General features: G+C 36.7%; 1 protein-coding gene across 2 annotated transcripts in view; it reads right to left on the reverse strand.

Annotated features, from left to right (window-relative positions):
- Positions 1-783: 783 nt before the first annotated feature.
- The window catches only part of LOC132126401 (E3 ubiquitin-protein ligase TRIM62-like), a 62,231-nt gene continuing 38,015 nt past the window's right edge, over positions 784-24,999 (reverse strand). Inside the window, exons 4-7 of one of the 2 annotated variants that reach the window (XM_059537629.1) lie at positions 14,676-14,932; positions 14,508-14,552; positions 9,456-9,571; positions 784-2,424 (exon numbers count right to left, since the gene is read on the reverse strand). In XM_059537629.1, coding sequence (XP_059393612.1) covers positions 1,874-2,424; positions 9,456-9,571; positions 14,508-14,552; positions 14,676-14,932 — 969 coding nt within the window. In that variant the 3' untranslated portion in view covers positions 784-1,873. The remainder of the gene's footprint in view (positions 2,425-9,455; positions 9,572-14,507; positions 14,553-14,675; positions 14,933-24,999) is intronic. The other variant, XM_059537630.1, reaches the window with a different exon arrangement.

Here is a 24,999-nt window from a genome sequence, read left to right on the forward strand (position 1 = left end):
AAACTCAGGGTTCAGAACATACAACTGAGCCTCTGAGAACATCAACGCACCAAATTGAAATAGGGGCCACATCGGAGTAATAAAGGAAAATGTATGAGTGCATTCGGGGACTGTAGTTTCCATTTAAAACTATATATGCATTTTAAAAAAAAAATAATAAAGTAACGTGTGTGTGTATATATATATATATATATATATACATATATAAAATGAAGCACCAAACAATAGTTATATAAAATCGAAATATCTGTAAATTGTGAAAATATAAAAGTAAATCACAATATTAATAAATCTGAATAAATAAATGTTCTTCAGAATATATAGTTGTAAGTCTGAATATATAAATGTAAATTGAAATATGTAGTTAAAATTCTAAACATATATATATGAATTGTATTATGTAGATGTAAATCAGAATATATGAATGTACATTATATACATAAATGTAAATCATGAATATGAATTCTGAAAATCTAATTGTAAATCAAAATATATATTTATAAATCCTGAACATATATTGTAATTGTAAATTGGAATATATATTGTCTACATCTCTATATGAAAATATCTTTATCAACTATATATTCAGATTAACTTCTGTTCATATATTCACGATTTACATTTATATATTCAGTTTTTATTTATATATACACATTTAGACATATCTATATATTTATACTTTCATATATATTCAGAGTAATAAGTACATATTCAAATTTTTAATTTATATATTCATATTTTATTTTTTATTATTTTTCCTGTTTGGCACTTCATAATACACACACACACACACACACACATATATATTTTTTAAGTCATTGAAATCAGGTCCTTATTTACAAGGGTAATTCATTTTGATTTATATATATATATATATATTAAAAAAAAAAACAATTTAAACACTTTTCTAAAGAGCAAAAGATGTAGCCTCTCAGAAACGGAAATGTCTTTCAGCATCTTATAATCTGATTAGATGCGTTAAAGCAGAAAGATGACCCAGCGTCCTCTTTAACACTTGAACCCTCTTAAAACAAAACGTCCCGGGACCCTAAACACTGGAATGTTCTAGAAAGTAAGCACAAGATGAATAAATAAAAGCGATATCGAGGCAAAAGGGAAAGGAAGATGGGTGGGATTCACTTTTCACCAAAGCCACAGCTACACCTGTCCTGCGAGATGTACAAATGCGCAAAGTCATGGCCCCGTTTTCATAATAGCAACAGATGAGGTTAGTGGCGTTTGAGTCCTGAATCTCAACTAGAAGGGGATAAAACACGTACCCGATCATTCACGCATACAGGGCGCCTGGGGGCCTGATTACTGCAGTCAGACTCCGTCAACATGACCTGAGGGACACAATATTCCACTCACCGATCATGCAGTTACTGAGAAAAAAGAAGGCAAGAAGTTCGTACAGCACTAGTTCAGTCTCAACAAACACACTAAAACCAATTGCACAAAACAGAATGGGCAACACATTTTTATTTCTGTCTGCACAACAGATAAGCTCTTTTTCCCAGGCTTGAGCCATGAAAGGAGCATTTGGACCCTGCAGGGGCTGAAGGGACATAAGTTGGGGTGTTGTGTACAAGCAGCTGGGAATCTTGGGCAAGCAGGCCGGCCACAGCAAGACTACAAATGACCGGCGACAATAAAATGTACAAAACGCCCACAGGCAGTTCTCAGAAAAGTGCAAGGCTCTCCATTTTATTTACCAACTCCAGGCATCTACAGAGCCTTACGTCACAATCCATCAGTCAGATTGCTTTGTTCAGTAACGTGTCGACGATCCACCGAGCACCCTAAGGTAAGCTGAAAGAAATGTTATTATACAACCTAGATTTCAGTTTCTTTTTCTCTGCTGACTCAGCTCCTATAAACGCACGGTGTTAATTCGCAAGGGCTGAACGTTTTTTCCATTGGCGTGACTTTGACCGGGGCTGAAGTATGGATAAAGTTTAGCTAGAAACTTCTCTCGGTAGGTGTAGAGCCAGGACATGTCGTCAGCGTTGTAGAAAACCAGCAGACCTTTGGGGTAGTCCAAGTAGACGCCCACTTTCTCGAGTTTGCTCTTTACGTTGAGGCGCGTCCAGGGCTCGGTGCAAGCACTGTATTGGTTACCGTCGTGCATGACGATGCAGTAGAAGCCTTTGCTGGGCTGGATCTGAATGCTGCCCTTGCGGTTGACCGTCTCGTTGGCCACGCCGATCATCCACTGGGTTTTCTCAGACACCATCACCTCCCAGTAGTGGACGCCCGCCGAGAAGCCCTCGGCTCCCAGCACTGACACCTCAACGTCAAAGCGGCGCGGTGAATCCTGCAGGGGCTGTGGATGCAGGTTCCCGTACGCAACGATGGTGCAGTCGTCTGATAATATGAGCCGCTGGTGAGCAGTGATGGGGTCCATGGTTAAAGCAGCAGGCACTGTGGACATGAAGATAGAGGAAATGATAATCAGTGCATTTAGAATCAATCCACAGTAAGCTTGCTATCATCTGTCATATTACAGTAGGTAAACATTCATAAAAATAAACTAAAATAATAATAATAAATAATATATAAAATGTGTATAAAAGTATGAAAAAATTATAATATAACAAATACAAATATAAACACAAAATAAAGAAAAAAAAATAAAATGATAAAAATAAGACATTTTCACACACACACACACATATGAAAAACAAATCAGTAAATATGAAATTAAATTAAAATATAATAGGAATTAAATAAGAATCAATAGAAAAACAATAAAAAATTACAAATATAAAGTAAAAATATAAAAGTAAAAATGAATAATAAAACTAAAAATAAACATTTCTAATTTATATATATATATATATACACATTTAAAATATAAAAATAAGTTAATTATAAAATTAAAAATCAATACATTTAAAATAAATGTGTGTATATAAATTATATATGTGTGTGTGTGTGTGTGAGATATACATTTTTAAAAAATCTATAAATATAAAATTAAATACATTTAAAAAATAAGAATTAATAGAAAAACAATAAAAAAATATATACAATTAAATAAAAAGTAAAATATCAAAAAATAAAGTAAAATAAAAATAAATGCATTAAAAAAATATATTTTGAAAAAAATATTTAATTAATTATAAAATTTAAAATGAATAACAAATAAGTAGAACTTTTATATTAATTGACAATTAAATGATAATATAATTTTATATGACTTTAATACCTCCAGAAAGCACTTACTCCACAATCACAACTATTGTCATCAAATCATTGATTGTTTCTTCAAATCAAATTGATCTTTTGTTACTGGTCTTACGTCTTGATCTGATCGAATCCCTAAAGGGGATTTATTAGGAGTTTAGAAAGATATAGTTTGCCTTTGGGTGTCTATATGTGGACATCCATACAAGATAACAAGGTCAGAGTGGTTTAGCGTTTAGTGCATGTGCTTTGTGGGTTTTTACCTAAATATCACATTCCACCTCTTCACCACTTCCTTTTCACTCTGTCTTCTATACTTATCAAAGAGAAAACTGGGACAAAGACTAAATGAGCAGCCAGAAATGGGTGTTTGGGGAGGTCATTCTTGTCAAATCAAAAGCGCTGACACAATTATTACCTGAGATGGTGAAATAACACTCCTCTGAAACCTATCAACACACTCCCTCTAATTCATTATCGCTTGGGTCAATTAAAGCTTACAATCCTTTGAGTATAAACAGTTTAAGATCCATCCAGCAATCAGAATACAAGAACAGGCCAGGAGCAAAAGTGTCTATACTGGCCACTGTTTTATCGCTTCTGCCAGGCACTGAGTACTTTGTTGAAGAAGGATAAATAAACTCCATCCATCAGCAGCTGCCTGGCTGGTAATGCCTGCAGTGGATGTTCTGCAATGCCCATTATGGTGCCAGCTTACTGTGGGTTCAGTGGTGGGCAAGTGTGCCAAAGAAATGGACTGAGAGAGGCGCAAACACTGGATAGAGAAAAAGTCCTCCTGCATACAGACAAAAACAATAAACACATACCACAAGCTTGGACCTGAAAAAGAGACACGAGCCAAGAAGTTGCAACATTAAGATATGCAGGATCCCAAGATATAATTCTGGAAAATTGAGCTATGAAACTAAGATTAAGAAAGATTATGAGGAAATATGGGGAGAAAAAGAAAGAATGCTTATCTGAAGCGATCACTTATCAGACATGTTATTCATTCTTTTGCATTGCACACACCACTAGTGAATTTTAAGGGTTCGTATGAAATTAGGCTGGAACATTCACTGTGCAACAATGCTGGCTAGTTTGCCTGCGGTCCAAAGATGGGCATGTCTGCCAGAGACGAAAAGGGAAATTTGTAAAATATTTTTGTCTTGGCTATTTAAAACCTTCACCACAAATGGCAGCGCCAGAAGCCGGTCCAGAGGATAGAATGTCAACATTTCCACTCTTTGACATTGGCAGTTTGCGCTTCAGGTAACCTATAAATAATTTAACCTCTGTCACTTGCTTTCGATATGTCTCTGCCTGTCCTCGCTCTTTCGGAGTCAAGCAAAACAAAACAAGCACCAGTATCCGGCTTTGGATTCAGAAAGTGCCGAAAAATATTGCTGTTCAGGTAGGGAGGGGAAAAATAAATAAATAAATGATGGGAGAGAAAAAAGGATATTATATATATATATATATATATATATATATATATATATATATATATGGGGCTGGGTATTGAGTTTGATACTTATTAGGCACCAACCGAATTGCCTCGGTACCATCGGTATCAAAAAATGTTTCGTCATTTGGTACCAAATTTAGATACCTTAGGGGTTAATCTCATTAGTCTCAGTGAGCCAATAAGACTGAAGCACTAGGTGTGTTCGACTAGAAGCAGCGCGGCACAGATCACAGCCATCTTACAGCAGTGTCCAGTGTTTCCTATACATTGAGATATAAGTGACAGCTCGTCACTATATTAAAACTGATGGCCAAAAATAGATTTTCCAAAAGGCTTTTACTACGTTGAAGAAATTGAGCTCTTCACGTTTCAAAATTAAAATGCAGTGCGGGTGTTTTTATACGAATGTACAGTCGTGGCCAAAAGTTTTGAGAATTACATAAATATTGGAAATTGGAAAAGTTGCTGCTTAAGTTTTTATAATAGCAATTTGCATTTACTCCAGAATGTTATGAAGAGTGATCAGATGAATTGCATAGTCCTTCTTTGCCATGAAAATTAACTTAATCCCAAAAAAACCTTTCCACTGCATTTCATTGCTGTCATTAAAGGACCTGCTGAGATCATTTCAGTAATCGTCTTGTTAACTCAGGTGAGAATGTTGACGAGCACAAGGCTTGAGATCATTATGTCAGGCTGATTGGGTTAGAATGGCAAACTCGACATGTTAAAAGGAGGGTGATGCTTGAAATCATTGTTCTTCCATTGTTAACCATGGTGACCTGCAAAGAAACGCGTGCAGCCATCATTGCATTGCATAAAAATGGCTTCACAGGCAAGGATATTGTGGCTACTAAGATTGCACCTAAATCAACAATTTATAGGATCATCAAGAACTTCAAGGAAAGAGGTTCAATTCTTGTAAAGAAGGCTTCAGGGCGTCCAAGAAAGTCCAGCAAGTGCCAGGATGGTCTCCTAAAGAGGATTCAGCTGCGGGATCGGAGTTCCACCAGTGCAGAGCTTGCTCAGGAATGGCAGCAGGCAGGTGTGAGCGCATCTGCACACACAGTGAGGCGAAGACTTTTGGAAGATGGCCTGGTGTCAAGAAGGGCAGCAAAGAAGCCACTTCTCTCCAAAAAAAACATCAGGGACAGATTGATCTTCTGCAGAAAGTATAGTGAATAGACTGCTGAGGACTGGTGCAAAGTCATATTCTACGATGAAGCCCATTTCCGATTGTTTGGGGCATCTGGAAAAAGGCTTGTCCGGAGAAGAAAAGGTGAGCGCTACCATCAGTCCTGTGTCATGCCAACAGTAAAGCATCCTGACACCATTCATGTGTGGGGTTGCTTCTCATCCAAGGGAGTGGGCTCACTCACAATTCTGCCCAAAAACACAGCCATGAATAAAGAATGGTACCAAAACACCCTCCAACAGCAAATTCTTCCAACAATCCAACAACAGTTTGGTGAAGAACAATGCATTTTCCAGCACGATGGAGCACCGTGCCATAAGGCAAAAGTGATAACTAAGTGGCTCGGGGACCAGAATGTTGAAATTTTGGGTCCATGGCCTGGAAACTCCCCAGATTTTAATCCCATTGAGAACTTGTGGTCAATCCTCAAGAGGTGGGTGGACAAACAAAACCCCACTAATTCTGACAAACTCCAAGAAGTGATTATGAAAGAATGGGTTGCTATCAGTCAGGATTTGGCCCAGAAGTTGATTGAGAGCATGCCCAGTCGAATTGCAGAGGTCCTGAAAAAGAAGGGCCAACACTGCAAATACTGACTCTTTGCATAAATGTCATGTAATTGTCGATAAAAGTCTTTGAAACGTATGAAGTGCTTGTAATTATATTTCAGTACATCACAGAAACAACTGAAACAAAGATCTAAAAGCAGTTTAGCAGCAAACTTTTTGAAAACTAATATTTATGTAATTCTCAAAACTTTTGGCCACGACTGTATCTTTGAAAAGAACCAACTGTCTTCAGAAAAGCTTTAATGTCATTTTCATTTCGTCTTTCCTGTAATGCCTGATAAAGTAACGTTTGTGAGCAGCGCTTTTTTGATTAAAGCCGTTACCCGGGAAACTGCTAGATCTCCGCTCCAACAGCGCCTCCTGCTGGAAGAGAATAAATTAATCTGATAGTAAACAAACAAAAAGCATGCTTCAGAATTTTTTTGAGAATGTGCTTAAGTTTTGAGCCATGTATTATTACTCTAAATTGGGCTACTACTACTATTGCTATATCTTGTACCCAGCAATAATAATTTGCAGTAATTCACTTTTATGAGATGAAAGAAAAAACAAAACAAAACACGTGACCCATGGTTTGTCTGTATGTGTATTCAGAGCCAGTGAGCAACAGACTTTCAAAATATTAATAATAAAACTGCATTAATGCTCAAAATAATTGTCTCCGTCATTAACTAATGCATTAACGAGATAATGAATAAAGATATGGATAAATAAAGATAAAGGTTTAAAAACGTATATATATAGCAATATCATAGCAGTGTAATATGGCTATATATCAGTACGGCATTGATTCGGCCGTGGGTAGTATACAGCCATATCACATGGCTAAGAGTGTGATATTGCACTTATATAAGAGTAGAATATCATGCTCCCGGAAAAGGCTCTCAGCCATCAGAGAACTAGAAAAAACTGTTGTGTGTGTGTGTGTGTGTGTGTGTGTGTGTATGTATATATATATATATATATATATATATATATATATATATATATATATATATATATATATATATACTATACTTATATACTATAAGGAAATAAATATAAACTAATTATTAACAAATAACAATATCAATATATATAAATATAAATATATACATAAATTACGTATGATTATGTATATAATTTTTTATACTAAACTATAATAATATAATTTTACAGGACTGTGTATAAAACTTTTAATATTTATATGCTCAGTAACTGGCTTCGGATTCAGAAAGTGACAAAAATATTTCTGTTTAGGTTGACAGGCAAAAAAAGATATGTCTATATGCAAATGTCTATATGGAAATGCAAAAAAACGCAATGCCAGTACAGAACAAAAAGTGGAGAGAGCAGCAGTATGGAAGGAAGGATTTGGACTGGATTTGTTTCATGTGACAGATTGAGCGTCGCCCCTTGCTCATTTCTGTCGGTGTATAGGACGCTGGTAAATCGGTGAATTGATTGAGAGAGAGAGATATTCCCTGCTGTGTTATTTTAAATAATGCTCTTCCTCAGGTGGCTACTGGGGGGGAATACAGATGGAGGAGGCCTGCAGCTCTTCTCACTGCAGCTATTACAATGACCACTTGTGTGGAGCTCAATCAGACATGTATTATCTCATTCATGGGGCTGTAAACACACAGGTTGTGTTTGGGTTGATTAGATCCTCTCTAATTGGATGCACTAATACATACACAATGAATAGTATTAGATATATGGACATGATTAATATATGAATGTGCAACAGATGCACAAATAACAATAGGCTAAACAATGAGAAACCATTTATTTGAGAACAAAATGTAGTAGCGCTTAATACTTGCTGATATGATGATAGGTTGATTCTGTTCAGTTGCTAAGGTATTCTGAGTAGTTGCTATGGTGTTCTGGGTAGTTCCCAGGTGGTAATGATATTCTGGTCTCTGATTGTTTTTTGTTTTTGTTCTGTTTATGTGACCATCAAGTAAAAAAAATATAATACAAATAATAATAAAAAATTTACACGGAAAAAAAAACGGGGATAGCTGAAATTAAATAGCATTTAAATAGTGTATGAAAAATGAAACAAAGATAAGAAACTTTGCTTTGGCAAATAACTGAAATAGGTTACTTAATAACTAACTAGAAACATATAAAAAAATTTAATGACAAAATAATTTGAACTTCAATATTTGTTAAAATATAAAAAAGGACAACATATTAAAATGCCCATAATACAAATTATATATTTTATAAATATTTTATAAATTAAAGAAAATTTTAAATATAATATTTTATGTTAATATAAAAAAATAATATAAACTATAATAATAACAATAATAATAATATAAATAATACTAAAATAACACTGGTCTGATTTCTTAGACAAATATTAACACATTTCGCCTCAATAAGCCACAAGATCTGAGGTATTATTCATGTTTGTAGCACAAACAGTGTTGGTGTGTTCAAATCTCTTAATCCAGCTGTTAACTACAAGACAGAAGCTAATGGCTCTATGCAAATTAAACGTTTCTTGTATGAAACCAAGCCACCATAATCTTGACCCACCTAGTCTATAATTAATGAAGTAAATGAGCTCCAACATGACAGCAAACAAGATTGAAATTAGTGTCTGCACTCAATAGAAAGGGCAACGAGCTTCAGTCCTGCAGTGTGTGCTTGGCTGATTACATCACAAAATGGATTTTTCACTGTTCTTAATGATTATGCCTGGAATATAAGCACATGATAATGCTGAGGTGCTGGGAAGTATTCGCTAAACCCAAACAAACATACTAGATCAAAGTTTTCCAAACAGGATTCACATGGGAATCTCACACACCCCTCGCAGTTCCTTTATAAACCCTGTTTGGGAAAGCTAGATCTAGTATATTCATGCAGATTACGGAATGCTAACATTATCATGAGCTTAATGTCCAGGCATAAGCATTGAGGACAGTGATAAATTCAATTTTTTGTGTAATGTTTTGCTTTCAGTAGGGGTGTAGTTGTTTTCCCAATGACACATAGCTACTATTAAAAATGCAATTCTATTGTTCTGGCGCATTACCTGGGGATATATCCAGAAAAAGAGACTTCCAGATTGTATACTGTAGTGGTCCCATGTATTTGGATGTTGGGAAGTCTTCATAAGTGAGGTTGGTTTCATGGATCTTTCCCTTTATTCTGCAGAGAAAGAGGACAACAACTGCATTATTCAAATTCAACATTGGCAACCCACCAAACCCCGAGATGATTCTTCCTCCTGTTTCAAAACACACGTTTTTGAATCGTACTGTGTTTTCTACATAGCTGTGCCGCCCCTGCAAAGTCAAACAGCTCAAGTTCGCCGTTGGGAGTGAGGTCAATGTGGGCAACACTGCAGATCACTTTCATTAGTTCAAGCAACATTAATCATCTTATTCCGTTTCAATATGGCTAACCCATTCCCTTCCCATCATTCCCAAATAAAACGACTGCCCATTTAGAAATGCATTTTTTTTTTCAAAATGCAGTCTAAAACTTCAAATATTTTTGCTGATTAACAGGGCTAAGATATGTGGATTTATAGCACACCTGTCATCTAATATATTACAACCAGCCTTGTTATTTATTATATCAAAGTCTCAGCTTTCAACTTTTTTATTATAGAATTCAAACAACAAACACTGATTTGATGCTCATTGTGAAATAACAGATCGCTGTAGACGTATTTCACTTTACTACTAGTAATAGCACAAAATAAACATGAATGAACATCAGATAGTATGTTAAATGAAACAGTACAACTTATTAAAATGTCTTATGTCTCATGTAATCGCTCAGTGTTTCAACTGCAGAAAGACATCAGTAAAACAGTTTGTAAACAAATGTTATGTAATGTTACATTTACATTAAAAAGCCACTTAATGACCATAGCTAGATAGTTACCTAGAAAAAACAACTCTAGAGAGAAGCAGTTTGCTAAAAATATATACTGTCTTAACTATTCATGATTTTTTATCCTATATATTTTTTCCCTTACCCGTTCTTCAATGTTTGTTTGAATACATTTATCATGAAAACAAGTTATGACAGCCACCGTTTGAATATTTATATATTTAAAAAAAACAAGTAAATTTCTGAAAACTTAACAGGAATTTTTTTTGTACTTTAGGAAAAGTTGAAAATTTTAGGAAACATTTTTAGAGTTGAAAAAATTTACTGGAAATTTTCCACCCCTCTGCAACCCTTGAGAGAACAGAATAGAATGGAGAAGAATAGAATAACAAATTGAACTTTATAAGGCCCCATTTACAATTGTGTGTTTTCGTTTTAAAACACATAACATTTGCTATGGTTACACTTATCGTTTACACTACTCCGGCATTTTCGAGGAGACTTTTGAAAACACTGCACACCCCATTTTAGTTTGAAAGCTCCAGGGTTGGGTTTCAGTGTAAATGGACCAAAACTGAGACTTTTGAAAGCGATGGCGTGGCTGCCCACATTATCGTTGATGACCGTGTAAACGATAACATCATGCGCATTGCCATACCCATAGATGTAAACAGTGGTGGACGAAGTACACAAATCAAGTACTTGAGTAAAAGTACAGATACATATAATAAAATATTACTCCAGTAAGAGTAAAAGTACTCCTTTTTCAATTTTACTCAAGTGAAAGTACAAAAGTACTTGATTTTTTATGTACTTAAGTAAAAAAGTACTGAAATTTTAGATAGGTTACTTAATTAAATTTTATATTAGCACATATTTTTAATAATCCTACTGCTCAAAATACCTGGGATGTTTTCCAAAATAACCACTATATGGAGTCAAGATATATTTTTGTTGTTGATATGGACTACGCTGATGAGAGTGATGTTAACTGTGAAAGCTTACACTGTGATGTACATGAGAGAAAACAGAGATGACCATCTGATTTTCACCAGTAAGAACAAAGTATTTTAAAGTTTGTTGTTTTACAGAACATCACACTTAGGACTATATATGACATGATAATAAGGCCTGAAGTTAGGAAGAACATTTTAAAGGAAAACATAATTATATTTTCATAATGATGAAAATATAATTACTTTTTATATAATTACCACTTTTAATATCACGGAAATTCGTCCCCCACACTTTTTTAGATTTAAACTCAAAGAGACGGGATAGTCTGCACATGAATTGATATTTTATTCGGACCCAGAATACAGCGAGATGAACATCACAGAGCGCTAAACTCTCCTACAGTGTTTGTTTCATTCATACTCGAAGCCAGAGGGTGCTCTCGCGCAGAAAGTCATATCAGGAAATTCCTAATATGGGCAAAAGCGTCCAGCTATCGCTGTATGAAAACAGTTTTTACACAGAAAAAAAAAAGCCAGAAACTTTTGGAAACACGAAGACATTAAACATACGATTGCAACAATATATGGTTTTTCAAGTCATCTTCAGCAGGTGATAAATAAAGTATGAACAATGCAGTGCTAATTGACAAAAACATTTTGTAGTATATAAACAAATCATTATTATTTGTTATTGTCCAGCAGTTATAGATTTCTAAGCCAATTAAAAGTTAGAAATTTTAGAAAAATGTAAGTTGCCTATTGTATCCACTACCAGTCAACAGTTTTTGAACAGTAAGCTTGTTAATATTTTTTAAAGAAGTCTCTTCTGTTCACCAAGTCTGCATTTATTTGATCCAAAGTACAGCAAAACAGAAAAATTGTGAAATATTTTTACTAACCTATTTATATTAACTGTTTATATTTGGATATATTTCAAAATGTAATTTGCTGAAATTTCAAAGTTGAATTTTAAGCATCAATACTCCAGTCAGACAATCCTTCAGAAAAAAAAAAGAAAAAAAAAGGTTTCTTTGATGAATAGAAAGTTCAGAAGAACAGCATTTATTTTGAAATAGAAATCTGGAATAATCTGAAATAGAAAATTATGTCTTATCATCACTTTTGATCAATTTAAAGTGAAGTGACGTGACATACAGCCAAGTATGGTGACCCATACTCAGAATTCGTGCACTGTATTTAACCCATCCAAAGTGCACACACACAGCAGTGAACACACACACACCGAGAACACACACCCGGAGCAGTGGGCATCATTTATGCTGCGGCGCCTGGGGAGCAGTTGGGGGTTCGGTGTCTTGCTCAAGAGAACCTTAGTCATGGTGTTGCCGGCCTGAGACTCGAACCCACAAAAGAGTCCTTGCTAAGTAGAAGTGTTCATTTCTATAATTTATTTTCCAAAAAACAAAAATTATATTGACTGTAAGCTTTTGAATGATATAGTGTACAATGTTGCAAAAGCTTTTTATTTCACATAAATGCTAGTTTTTGGATCCTTATATTCATCAAAGAATACTGAAAAAAAAGACTCATGTTTTAAATATTGATAATCAGCAAATCAGCATATTAGAATGATTTCTGAAGGATGTGACACTAAAGACTGGAGTAATGATGCTGAAAATACAGCTTTGATCACAGGAATAAATTACAATTTAAAATTCATTAAAATAATATTTCACAATATTACTGTTTTTTGCTGTACTTTGGATTAAATAAATGCAGGCTTGGTGAGCAGAAGATACTTCTTTAAAAACATAAAAAATATTACTGTTCAAAAACTGTTGATTGGTAAGCTATATAGATTAAAGAAATGTTATATAGCCTACATATATAGCCTATATATATATATATATATATATATATATATATATATATATATATATATATATATATATATATATATATATATATATATAATTTAGCACCAGCAAGCTTGTTAGCTAAACAGTTAGCATCAGCTAACAATATTTACTTATTTTCAGTACGGTTATGAATAAACATTCATGTCTGTCTACTCGTCTAGTTAATCCAAACGTTACTGTTGATAAACAATATAAAAACAGACGTCAAATAGGGATGGTAGCATTTTAATAAAACTGTTAACATTACGGCAGCGGGGAATTTGAACGTGCATGAGTTATTGTATTTAATCTGTGTAATTTTAATGTTTGTTTTTTTTTTATTTATTTTGTTTGTTTTTTACCTAAAATTGATGTGTCTGCATCGTCTGCACTCGAGCATTTCAGTGGGCTTAAATAGATCACTCTTTACAACGGATTTAGTTCCCAAACAACTGACAATTTTGACCTAAATATGATTTGCAGTTACAATAATTAATCCAAAATTTCGACATTAGTAACTTACTTTTAGCAACATCAGACGCACGCGCGCTCACAAGATCTCCCGGTTCTTACTTCTGTAGACTCGCACTAAACGGTTCATTTGAATCAGTGAGTGGTCGACTCCAGAACAGCTGCAATCCATAGACAGCAGGCTGCAATCGGATCATTCTAATTCGTAAATGAATCGTTTGGTGCGATTTGCGATCCGATTTAAGTTTACTTTGAAAAGACTCAGTTCGTTCATGATGAATCAAACACCTCTTCTGCGTGTCGGAGCACGTGATATATTATAGGCACATTAGGCAGTAACGATATGTTTTATGGAATGTAGTGAAGTAAAAAGTACGATTTTATGCTTTGAAATGTAGTGAAGTAAAAGTAAAAGTTACTCAAAATAAAACTACTCCAGTAAAGTACAGATACTTGAAAAATGTACTTAAGTACAGTAACGAAGTAAAGCTACTCCGTTACTGTCCACCACTGGATGTAAACGTAGATTTCCCATTCGATCGCTCTAATCATGTAGATGCGTATGCAATCTAAATAATAGAGAATCTACCTAGTCATTTCTATGGCTGTACCTGCATGAATGGTCACGTGACATGCGTTTTAGGTTGTGTAGTGTAAATGGAGATGGTTTCTGAAACGCAGGGGAAATACCAGTGTAGACAAGGGATGTTTCATTCTAAAATGCCTTTTAAAAACAAAAACGCACTAGTGTAAATGGGGCCTAAGATCAAAACGGAATCACATTGCACGTTTTTTAATTTTATTTTTGCCAACATCCAGCCCTACAGATTAAACGTCAATAATCTTTCTACTTCCTAACTAACCTTAACCTAGCCTGTTACTCAGTGATCTCTCTTCTGACTGTGACATATGGCAAAGGGCAATGGTCACATACATAAGTCAAATAACCTGACTTGCCTTGGTATCTTCCACCAGCAATACCCTCCACGAATCACTTGCTCCCTGACCAGCGGTTACAAGAAAAAAGACAAAACGTTTTAGACCAGAGAATCTCAAACTACCATACAAAACACCCTCAACACACGCTCACCCACTTCTCTCTGAGTCACATGCCATCCTCAGTACCTGTCTGACGTCAGGGCTATTCCTTCCAAGAACTCGTGACGGCTGGTCCCATTGAGTCGTTCCTGAAGGATCTGGATCCCTTCCTTGACATCACGGAGCTGCTGGCTGTAGCGCTGGATCTTGTGTTCGATATCAGACAGCGTGCGCGCCGTATCTGCCTCCAGCTCCTCCAGCATGCTCTTATGTCGTTCCCGCAGGAAGCGGTGAAGTCGCTCAAAAGCTTCACCGATTGTAGCACGAAGGCTCATTGCTGATGACTATGAAGTAGAGAAGAGAAATGAGACTAAACTAAGAGCCTAGAATTAAAATAGTACACAGTCACAAATACAACCCTTCAAAACAACCAAGTCTTTACTCTAGGGCACATGAGGAGCATAAATTTTTTATTTATTTTTACGAGTGGGCTTTGCATCCTCTTCATCGTTGGTGGCGGCGGCTGCATCCGCACCACTCGCATCAAAGAAAATGTTCTGATAATGTTCAAAAAAGTTTTTTTTTCTTACTTCTCTCATGTTTTCATCGAGAAACCTGAGATGTTTGTACTGAGGGTCTAGGGCAGACGCGAGAAGAGGAGTTTTCACTGCATTCTCCAAGTTAGCGGTGTTTATTCGTTGCTTGAGAGATGCCGCAACAATGTACTTCAATTCGGTCACTTTCTGTGATTCTCCACGGTATATTTGAAGTACTGTAGAAGACCGCAGTTCTTAGGGGCCGTTCACATATCGCGTCTTTTGTGCGCTCAAGTTCGTTATTTCCAATGTAGGTGCGCGGTATGCACGCTCATAATGGAAGGGATGCGGTCGCGATGCGCACGTGGTGCGACGCACCCGTTTTTTCCAGGCGCGTACGCTCCACATCGAGTTAAAAAAATCTAAACTTTTCAGAATGCGGCAAGCGCACCGCAGGTCATGTGAGAAGAACTAAACATTCAGCTTCATCCTTTCCCATGACAATGTTGAAAGCTCAGCCAAGACGAAGGAACAGCTGATCATAGCTGTATATGGATTGCCATTTTGAAATAAATTTAGTAGCAGAGCTACTGAAAGCGATTTTTTGTGCTGCAAATCCATTTATCCTTTGCTGAAATTTCCGCGTCTTCATGGAGAGAGCGCGTCACTGTTGCTTAGCAACGGCAGACGCCTCAGGAGCGCTTCTGCCCGAGAGCTTTGGAAAAAAAGAGAAAGCAGCGCGCCTAGCGTTTTCAGCGCGTTTTTAGGCGCGATATGTGAACAGCCCCTTATTCATTCATTAATTATTTTTTGCTTGCATACATCTTCAAATATGCCGTGGAGAATCACAGAAAGTGACAAAATTAGGTTTTATTGTGAGCTTCTTTTTTTTTTTTTTTTTTTATATAATTTTTTTATCGAATAATTAGAGCAGAACGAATATTCGAATGTTCGACTGTCCGTGCACACCCCTAATTTTCACTACCTGTAAACTCACAAGGACCTCATAAAAAGCACTTTACCTCATTGTTGCTCCACGTCTGCCCTCTGTTCATTTTGTTTTGGTTATACCGTGTCGTCAAATCATGTCGCATAGTATCGCATCTTGTCATTAGTTCGTGTTTTTGGTTATTTTAGAAGTATTTGGTCCTTGTTGCATTCATATATCATTCAAACCGCACCAGTTTGTTTGGCAGTGGACCAAGACCTATCGTTTTAGCAGTCTCAGTCTGCTTGTTTGGTGCACACCAGGGTTCGGATGGCAGCATCCACACTTACTTAAACAAAATGCACTAACAGAGCAATCGAACCAAACATGACAAGTGTGAATGCACCCTTAAAGGATAAAATAGGCTTAACTAAAAGAATCATGCTTTTATTATGCATCTAAATTAAACAAAATGAATGCATCAAGTTAAATTTTACTATCAAATCTACAATAGTGATTGTCATGTATTAGTTAGATAGCGTGCTTGACAATTGACAAAGATAATGCTATGTGCAGTTAGAGAAGTCTAAGACTAGTGTTGTAAGTGACAACCTACACAGAGACAACATAGTCAAAAGACCTGTCCTCACCAGGTATATCATGACAAGTTTCCACCATCAAGTAATTTGTGAGTCCTAAATAAAATACTGCTTGAAGTGACAAAACCACAGACATATTTGTTGTTTAAAATACAACTGGAGTGTAGAGCGTGGAGCTACCCATGACGAAGAAAATGAGAATTCAGCAACCTTAATAATGTCTTGCTGTGGAATCAAATTGTTTAAAGACAAATTAAGAGAGAGGATGATCTGGTTAGGAGGACACAGCAAAAATAATCTAAAACCATGATACTTAACTTAACTTAGATATTTAACTGTCTCTAGATTCCTATTAAATGATCATAAATTATTATATATATTTTACATTTTTATGTATAGTTTCTATTATAAAATGAATGAAAATTTTGGCAGTCTCTCAATGTATTGTAGTGGGCTATCAAGCAAGTGGAAAGTGCTGCATCATTAGAGACGGGGACATGGTCTAATAGTCCGTGGAATTGGCATTAGGTTGCTCCTCCTTTAATCTACTGGGTTATCTTAGAACAGCCTCCATGGGAAGGACATGATTACACATGCAGACGGGCAGATGAGCATGGAGATAAAAGCAGCATAGGTCGATGCCTAACGTAAAAGAGAATTGTGAAACTAGCCAACAGACTCAGCATAGACTGAAACAGAGGAAAACAAGTCGAAGAGAGATAAAATGAGATGTTCTGAGGAAGCCAATCATCTTCATTAAAGTGTAAAGAACATCAGTTACAGTTGACAGATCAAAGATCTTAAATCTCAAGGTCGAATCGATGAATTATAGAAACCGTTCCACCGATGGCCGTCCATACAAACAAGGCGAGCCGCAGATTTTCATTTATTTCTTGGCCTATAATAAGAGCTGGAAGAAACCACAGACTACACTGATGACAAGATTACTCCTACTAACAAATGAAATAAAGGACTTGTTCCACTTCTGTCGTTCCAATGGAAAATGTGATTTCCTTGCAGCCAGGAAGATGAAATCCTATTAAGATCACGTCTCTCTCTCTGTCGTCATTTGCATCGGCTGAGTCAGCCCGACTGGTTTCGCCTGATGGATGATTGGGACTTAGTGATGAAGTGGTGTTGGTCTCCCCACGGGCCACGTTGTCTAAGATGGGCTCTATTTAAAGCCAGTAAACATGTGCCTAGTGCTACTCGGCCTCACAGCACCCTGCTTGCGATGACATCTGCTTATCAGACAGATCTTTCCTTGGGGTCTTCCATTCAGATACGACATCGGCACTTCAGACAAGAGGGTCTGTCAGCAAGTGTGCCGCTGAGCTAAATCTAGAGCACGCTAGCAGGGAGGTGGCAACAAGTTAAAAACAAGCTAACATGAACTAGAGGTATTTTTGACCCAAGCTATATGCTGGAGTAGCACAACTATTTTCAACATTTCAACAAAAGTTTCTTGATCATTAACCCCTTGGAGTCGATTCACACGTATACGTGTTTTGTGGCATCTTCTCCTGATAACACCGAAAAGAACTTAAATGACACTTTTTTGATCGTACAGATAAGAACAACACATCAATTGAATCTGTAAATGTTCTACTTTTATTTTTATACATGCATAATAACAAAAAAAATTTGCATTTACAAAATTAAGAAAACAAACAGGGTGTGCTGTCTGCAGCCTTGGTCTGCGGTGATCTTCATTTAGAAACGCGTCTTTAAAATGAACTTTAACTCAGCAAATACTCAACAATGAGACATGAGAGATACATCTATAGAAAACTTGACATGTCTACTTTTAAACTAACATTCTGTGATAAAGTAATCCATATGAAAACAACGCAATGTCCGTCTTTCACGTCTCCCTTCATTATATGTTACAACAGAAAAACAGATAACAACATACCCTAATCAGAAGCCATGGAGGAACAAGGAGGTGTGACTCTTGCGGAAAGCCCGCAACACTGCCTTCAGGTCAGATGACGCTGAAAAAGGGGATCAAATAGGCCAAGTAATGCTAAAAGCTGAAGGTAGAAGAACACTTTTCCAACTCTGACCCCCGATGCATGTGGCAGGGCATACAGGTCATCAGTGACTACAAGTCAAGCAACTCCGCTCCAATGGTCACAGACGTCTCCTTCCTTAATGAGCTAAATGACTTTTATGCTCACTTCAACAGCGACAGCAAGGAGACGACCACCAAAATCACACTCTCAGCAGACAACCAACCTCTCAAACTCACCTCCACAGACGTCCACACTGCATTGAGCCGGATCAGCGCACGCAAGGCTGCTGGCCCGGACGTCATTCCTGGACGTGTGCTTAGGGCATGTGCAGAGCAGCTTGCAGGGGTCTTCACAGACATTTTCAACCTGTCCCTCAGCCAATCAACTGTGCCAACATGTTTTAAGTCCACATCCATTGTGCCAGTTCCGAAACACTCCTCCTCAATGTACTTAAGATGACTACTGCCCTGTAAAGATCTTTACGGGTCCAAAAATTTGTGCCTGAACCCGAAAGAGACCCGTAAATGTACTACACAGAACCGACCCGGACCCGTATACTATTTGAAAGCTGGACCCGAACCCGCTGGGAAGACAAAGACCCGACTGGACCCAATTGTCACATATTCCACCTTAAATTGCTATTACAAGTCAATAAACCTGTTGCAAAAAATACAGCTTTTTGTCTTACCTAATTTAAGGAGCCGTAGTCTCTCTTCCTTGTACCTGACTGCCTGTGATGGATTACAATCCTCCGACAAGAAAGTTATCCATGTTATTCCTCTCGTTATTCCAAGTCCAAGCTTAATCCACTCATTATTTCAGCTTCAAAGGTCCACTTGATGTCATGGTGACGGATGACAAATGCAACTGTGCACATGTACATTCTGACTCGAGTTAACTCGCATAATAACTTCGACTGTTTGCCCTTTTGAACTATAATAACACCACTGACGTTATTTATTTGCTATCATCTCTGTGCTCTCTGCGCTGCGTCGAGTCTGAATCTGACAAATAAAACTTTAAGATTAAACGGTTAATTTATATTATTATAAAAATGGGAGAAAATGTAAAGCGCGGTTTGGCGGTCGAAGTGTCCCTCACTGGTTGGCATAGAAACTTGAAACATTCTGGAGACTGCACATGCATGCTAGCTGGATCAACCTAAAATATGTTTAACGCAATTTGAGCGTCATAGAAAACATTCATGTTACAGTTCACCTCAGATTGTGTTGCTGATTTGAAATATATTAAATATAAGTGTGTCAAGCCTGCAAGCATTATTACCGTGCGGGCACTTGCATTAACTCTGGGTCTGCGCCTGGGTCTCAAGTGCTGCACTCTGTACTCACACACTTGGACAATAACAACACATATGTTAGGATGTTGTTTGTTGACTTCAGTTCAGCATTTAACACCGTCATCGAACTTTGAGAGCTGGACATTAACACCCCCCTCTGCAACTGGATTATGGACTTTCTGACCAACAGACCTCAGCATGTTAGGTCAGGCCACACCCGCTCCACCACCATCACACTTAACACTGGCGTACCACAGGGCTGTGTGCTGAGCCCATTCCTTTACTCATTTACACTGTGTGTGACAATGACTGCAAGCCTTTGCATGGATCCAACTCCATCATTAAGTTTGCAGATGACACCACGGTGATTGGCCTCATCAGTGACAACAATGAGACTGCCTACAGGGAAGAGGTACAGCACCTGGCCACATGGTGCGCTGACAATAAACTGTTCCTTAACACCAGCAAGACAAAGGAGCTCATTGTGGACTTCAGGAAGAACGCATGACCCCATCTACATTAATGGGATGGTTGTTGAACATGTCTCCAGCTTCAAGTTCCTGGGAACCACCATCTCGGAGGACATGTCCTGGACTACAAACACCTCACCAGCACCTCTTCTTCCTCAGGACACTGAAGAAAAACCAGCTGGCGTCAGCCATCCTGGTGAACTTCTACCAGTGTGCGATCGAAAGCATCCTGACCATTTGCATCACAGTCTGGTATGGGAACTGCTCAGTGGCTGACCGCAAGGCACTGCAGAGGGTGGTGAAAACTGCCCAACGCATCACAGGGACATCACTTCCTGCTATTGAGGACATCCAGAGGAAATGTGATCTACGTCAAGCTCGCAGCATTCTTAAGGACTCCTCTCACCCTGACCATGGACTGTTTAACCTCCTGCCCTCTGGGAGGCGCTTCAGGAGCCTCCGGACAAGGACCAGCAGATTCAGGAACAGCTTTTTCCCTACAGCTGTCTCTTTACTGAACTCTGTGTTCTGACACCCCCCACACCACACACACAAGACTCCTCACCCCTCCTCATCACTACATCTAAATTTATTTATTTATTTACAACAAGAAAAAAAACAGTAAACTTGTTATTACTTGCACTACTGTCTGTTCATTCAGAAACACTGAGTAATCAATTTGCACACTGAAATATTCTCTATGCACTTTACTGTCCATTGCACTAGTGTAAATGGTTCATATGTTCATAGTTTCCGCCTATAGTGTACATACACGTTAACATAATCCATCTGTTATTTAATGTGCATAAGATAAAATAAAAAAAATAATGTACTTTTCAAGATGAAATAAAATTGTAAGGAGTAAAAAGTACTGTTTTTTTCTTCAGAAATGTAATCAAGTACAAGTAGTCAGTTTAAGTTGTAGTTGAGTACAAATCCCCCAAAATAATACTTAAGTACAGTAATCAAGTAAAATTACTCAAGTATTTTACACCTCTGCACCTATCTTTATATCATGCTGATAGTATTTCAAATCTGTAAATTATGTCCATAATACTTCTCTGTATAGTTATTGTACATATTGTTGATCTTGTATATTCTGTACATACTGCTTATTGCACTTCTGATTAGATGCTAACTGTATTTCATTACCTTGTACCTTACATGTGCAATGACAATAAAGTTGAATCTAATCAAATCTAATCTAATTATATCTAATGCGACCACGCCCACACGCTGTAGATATTATAATGTTCCACGTGAAGCAGGCGGCATGTAAATGCCCATACCATAGAAAACAAAGCAGCGAGACTGGTCTTCAAGTTTTTTATTTTTTTTATTTTACTGTTTGCTCCGTGCTGAGAGGAATAAGACATGATTCACCCCAAGAAGATGCGTTGAGGATTACCTCAGGATTTGAGTTTTGGATTTCCTCAGGGAAAAAAAAATGAAGCGCTTTATCCAGCAGAGATCATAAACATGAGTATTTTTTTTATTAATCTACTTGTATTAGTTGTCACACAACATGTACACAATTTACTAGTTAGATTTTTTCAAATTATAGTTCCTGACTACATGTATAATCAAGTGAAACATTATGAAGTTTCATTCACATCATCCAGTTCTACTGTACTACTAGTAGGCTTGCGCGGTAATACGGTAATATGGTATACCACGGGATCTAAAAATAGCAACGGTATCAGTTTCAATACCGTCATACCGTCAATAAAAAAACAAACAACACTGCACTTATATAGGAGACAAGGATTAAATATTAAATATAATTTATTTAATGCCTAAAAATGCATATGCGTGGTTGTCCTCGCGTGACAACGAGAAGAGGAGAAAGAGAGAGAGGGGGAAAGATTTCGGGTTTCGACCGAACGAGAAGGGAGAGGCGGTAAATACGGATGAGGCTATTTGCAAATTATGTCCTCACGAAAAAAGATGAGACTGGGAATATGCTGCAAAAAAAAAAAAAAAAGCCGATGCAATGGCAGGTCCAGTCGGCATCGGCAACGTAAAGGACCGAGTCAGAGCTGATATAACAGCCTACTGTTTGGAGCCAAGGAGACGAGGACCCACTTCATTCATGGAAAAATGCTGCCTGGTGTTTTCCCCAGATGTCGCGAGTGGCACGAAAGTACCTGTGTGTCTGTGCTACAAGCACACCATCGGAGCAGGTTTTCAGCACCGCAGGTAAAGTTGTCGGTCCACAACGTGCCCTAGCGAAAAATCTTGACTAGATTGTATGCCACTTGCCATTCGTTCCTATTGGCACTGTGTTTATTTTTTATTTATTTAATGGATTCAGGTATTTTTATTTGGATTTAATTAAAAACTTTTTTGGAAAGAAGACTGGAAAGAATAAGTTTTTATTTAGACCTATTGCTTTTCAATAATTTTTATTATATATATATATATATGTATATATGTATGTATATATATATATATATATATATATATATATATATATATATATGTAAATATATATATATATGTATATATATATATATATATATATATATATATATATATATATATATATATATATATGGATGTTTATTTGGTCTATTTGCTCTTTTTTTTTATAAGCTGCTCTTTGTTATTAAAAGTTGTTCGTGCAGTGTGATTTTTAAGGATGGGCGTTTTCCGCAAATATCACATTCAAATAATTTTGAGCTCACAAAAAACGAATATTAGAATATTCGTTTATTTAAATTAAGTTTAATGAGACAGACATTATTTTTCAGCACCATTTATTGTTTCTGTCATTTTTGAACAAGCTTACACACAATGAGCTTGAACATTAACTACACATCGTGTTTTGTAGCTGAAAACCTTTAACAATGCGTGCAAACAAACAAAAGTACAGATTAAAAGCAAAAAAAAATAAAAAATTAACAAAGAAAAAACAAAGCATCCTGCAGCAATTAGGCCATTGACATTGTACAGAATTTAGCTTACACTTAACTTTGAAACTGTCAGCAAATCTTTTTTGCTTTTTTTCCTATTGTTTCAAATGTTCTTGTTAAGAAACACGGGCATGTAAACATGATCGTGGGAAAGTCGGCTCCTTAGTCTGTTAACAATAAGGCCGGCCGCGGAGAAAACGTGCTCTGACGGCACAGACGTTGGCGGGACTCACAAATAACGGTGTGCTAAGAGACTACGTTTTGTGAAGCGCTTCGTGTTTTCGTTTCACCACTGAATGGGATCCTCATCTGGTGGAATACATGGCTCCAGCTGTTCCCACTCGTCTCGGTTGGACTCTCTGTAATAATCGCTGAAGAACTGGCTCAGCCTTTTCTGTCGAGTGGGCATTGCATCCTCTTTATCGTTGGTGGCAGCGGCTGCATCCGCACCACTCGCATCAAGGAAAGTGTTCTGATAATGTTCAAAAAAGGGTTTTTTTCTTACTTCTCTCATGTTTTCATCGAGAAACCTGAGATGTTTGTGCCGAGGGTCTAGGGCAGACGCGAGAAGAGGAGTTTTCACTGCATTCTCCTAGTTAGCGGTGTTTATTCGTTGCTTGAGAGATGCTGCAACAATGTTCTTGAATGCGGTTACTTTCTGTGATTATCACGGCATATTTGAAGTACTGTAGAAGATAGCAGTTCTTATTCATTCGTTAATTATTTTTGCTTGCATACATATTCAAAAATGCTGTGGAGAATCACAGAAAGTGACCGAATTAGGTTTTATTGTGGACTTTTTTTCTTTTTTTTATGGCAAGCAAAAATATGTCAATTTGAATATCATTTTTATTTATGGAATAATTAGAGCAGAACGAATATTCGAATGTTCGACTATCCGTGCACAGTGATTTTATTGATTTGTTTTCGCGTCTCTGCGCAAAAACTGTTCTGTATGTTTATGTTAATTTAATTCTGTTTGACTATTGCTATTTGTTGCTAATAAAAGTTGTTAATATTGTTGTGCATGCAATTTTGTTATCGTTTCAGTATTAGTGTTTGGTATTCAGTTTCTGAATGGTTTAGGCACAAGCCAACAGTTTGGTGATGCTGTCTCAGCCTTACGTCATCATTTTTATTATTGTTCACGGTAATACCGTATACCGAGGTAAAATAGGGAGGAGGTTTGACGGTATCAAAATTTGGATACTGCCCAAGCCTAACTACTAGTATCATTGACCATCAAAATAATTTTAATAATTTAGTTTATCATTTAGTTTATTTAAGAACACAAACAATATACAATTTGGAAAAACTAGTTATGTGATGTTCATTTAAATATTTCAACATAACCCCATACCAGTCAATACCATTTTGCTAAAGCAGTAATACTGTTCAGTATTTGTGCCATTTAAAATAACTGCTTTCTATTTGAATTTCTTTTAAAATGTACTTGATTCCTGTTATCAAAGCTAAATTTTCAGCATCCAGTCTTATTCCAAGTGTAACAATATACACTATACCATTCAAAAGCTTGAAGTCAGTATATATAGAAATTAACATTTTTATTTAGCACACAAGTAATGATAAATTCAATAATCATGTTACAGATGATGCTGTTCTTTCAATTCATCAAAAAAACCTGAAAAAA

The sequence above is a fragment of the Carassius carassius genome, chromosome 44, assembly GCF_963082965.1.
Source record: "Carassius carassius chromosome 44, fCarCar2.1, whole genome shotgun sequence".
NCBI classification, from domain to species: Eukaryota; Metazoa; Chordata; class Actinopteri; order Cypriniformes; family Cyprinidae; genus Carassius; species Carassius carassius.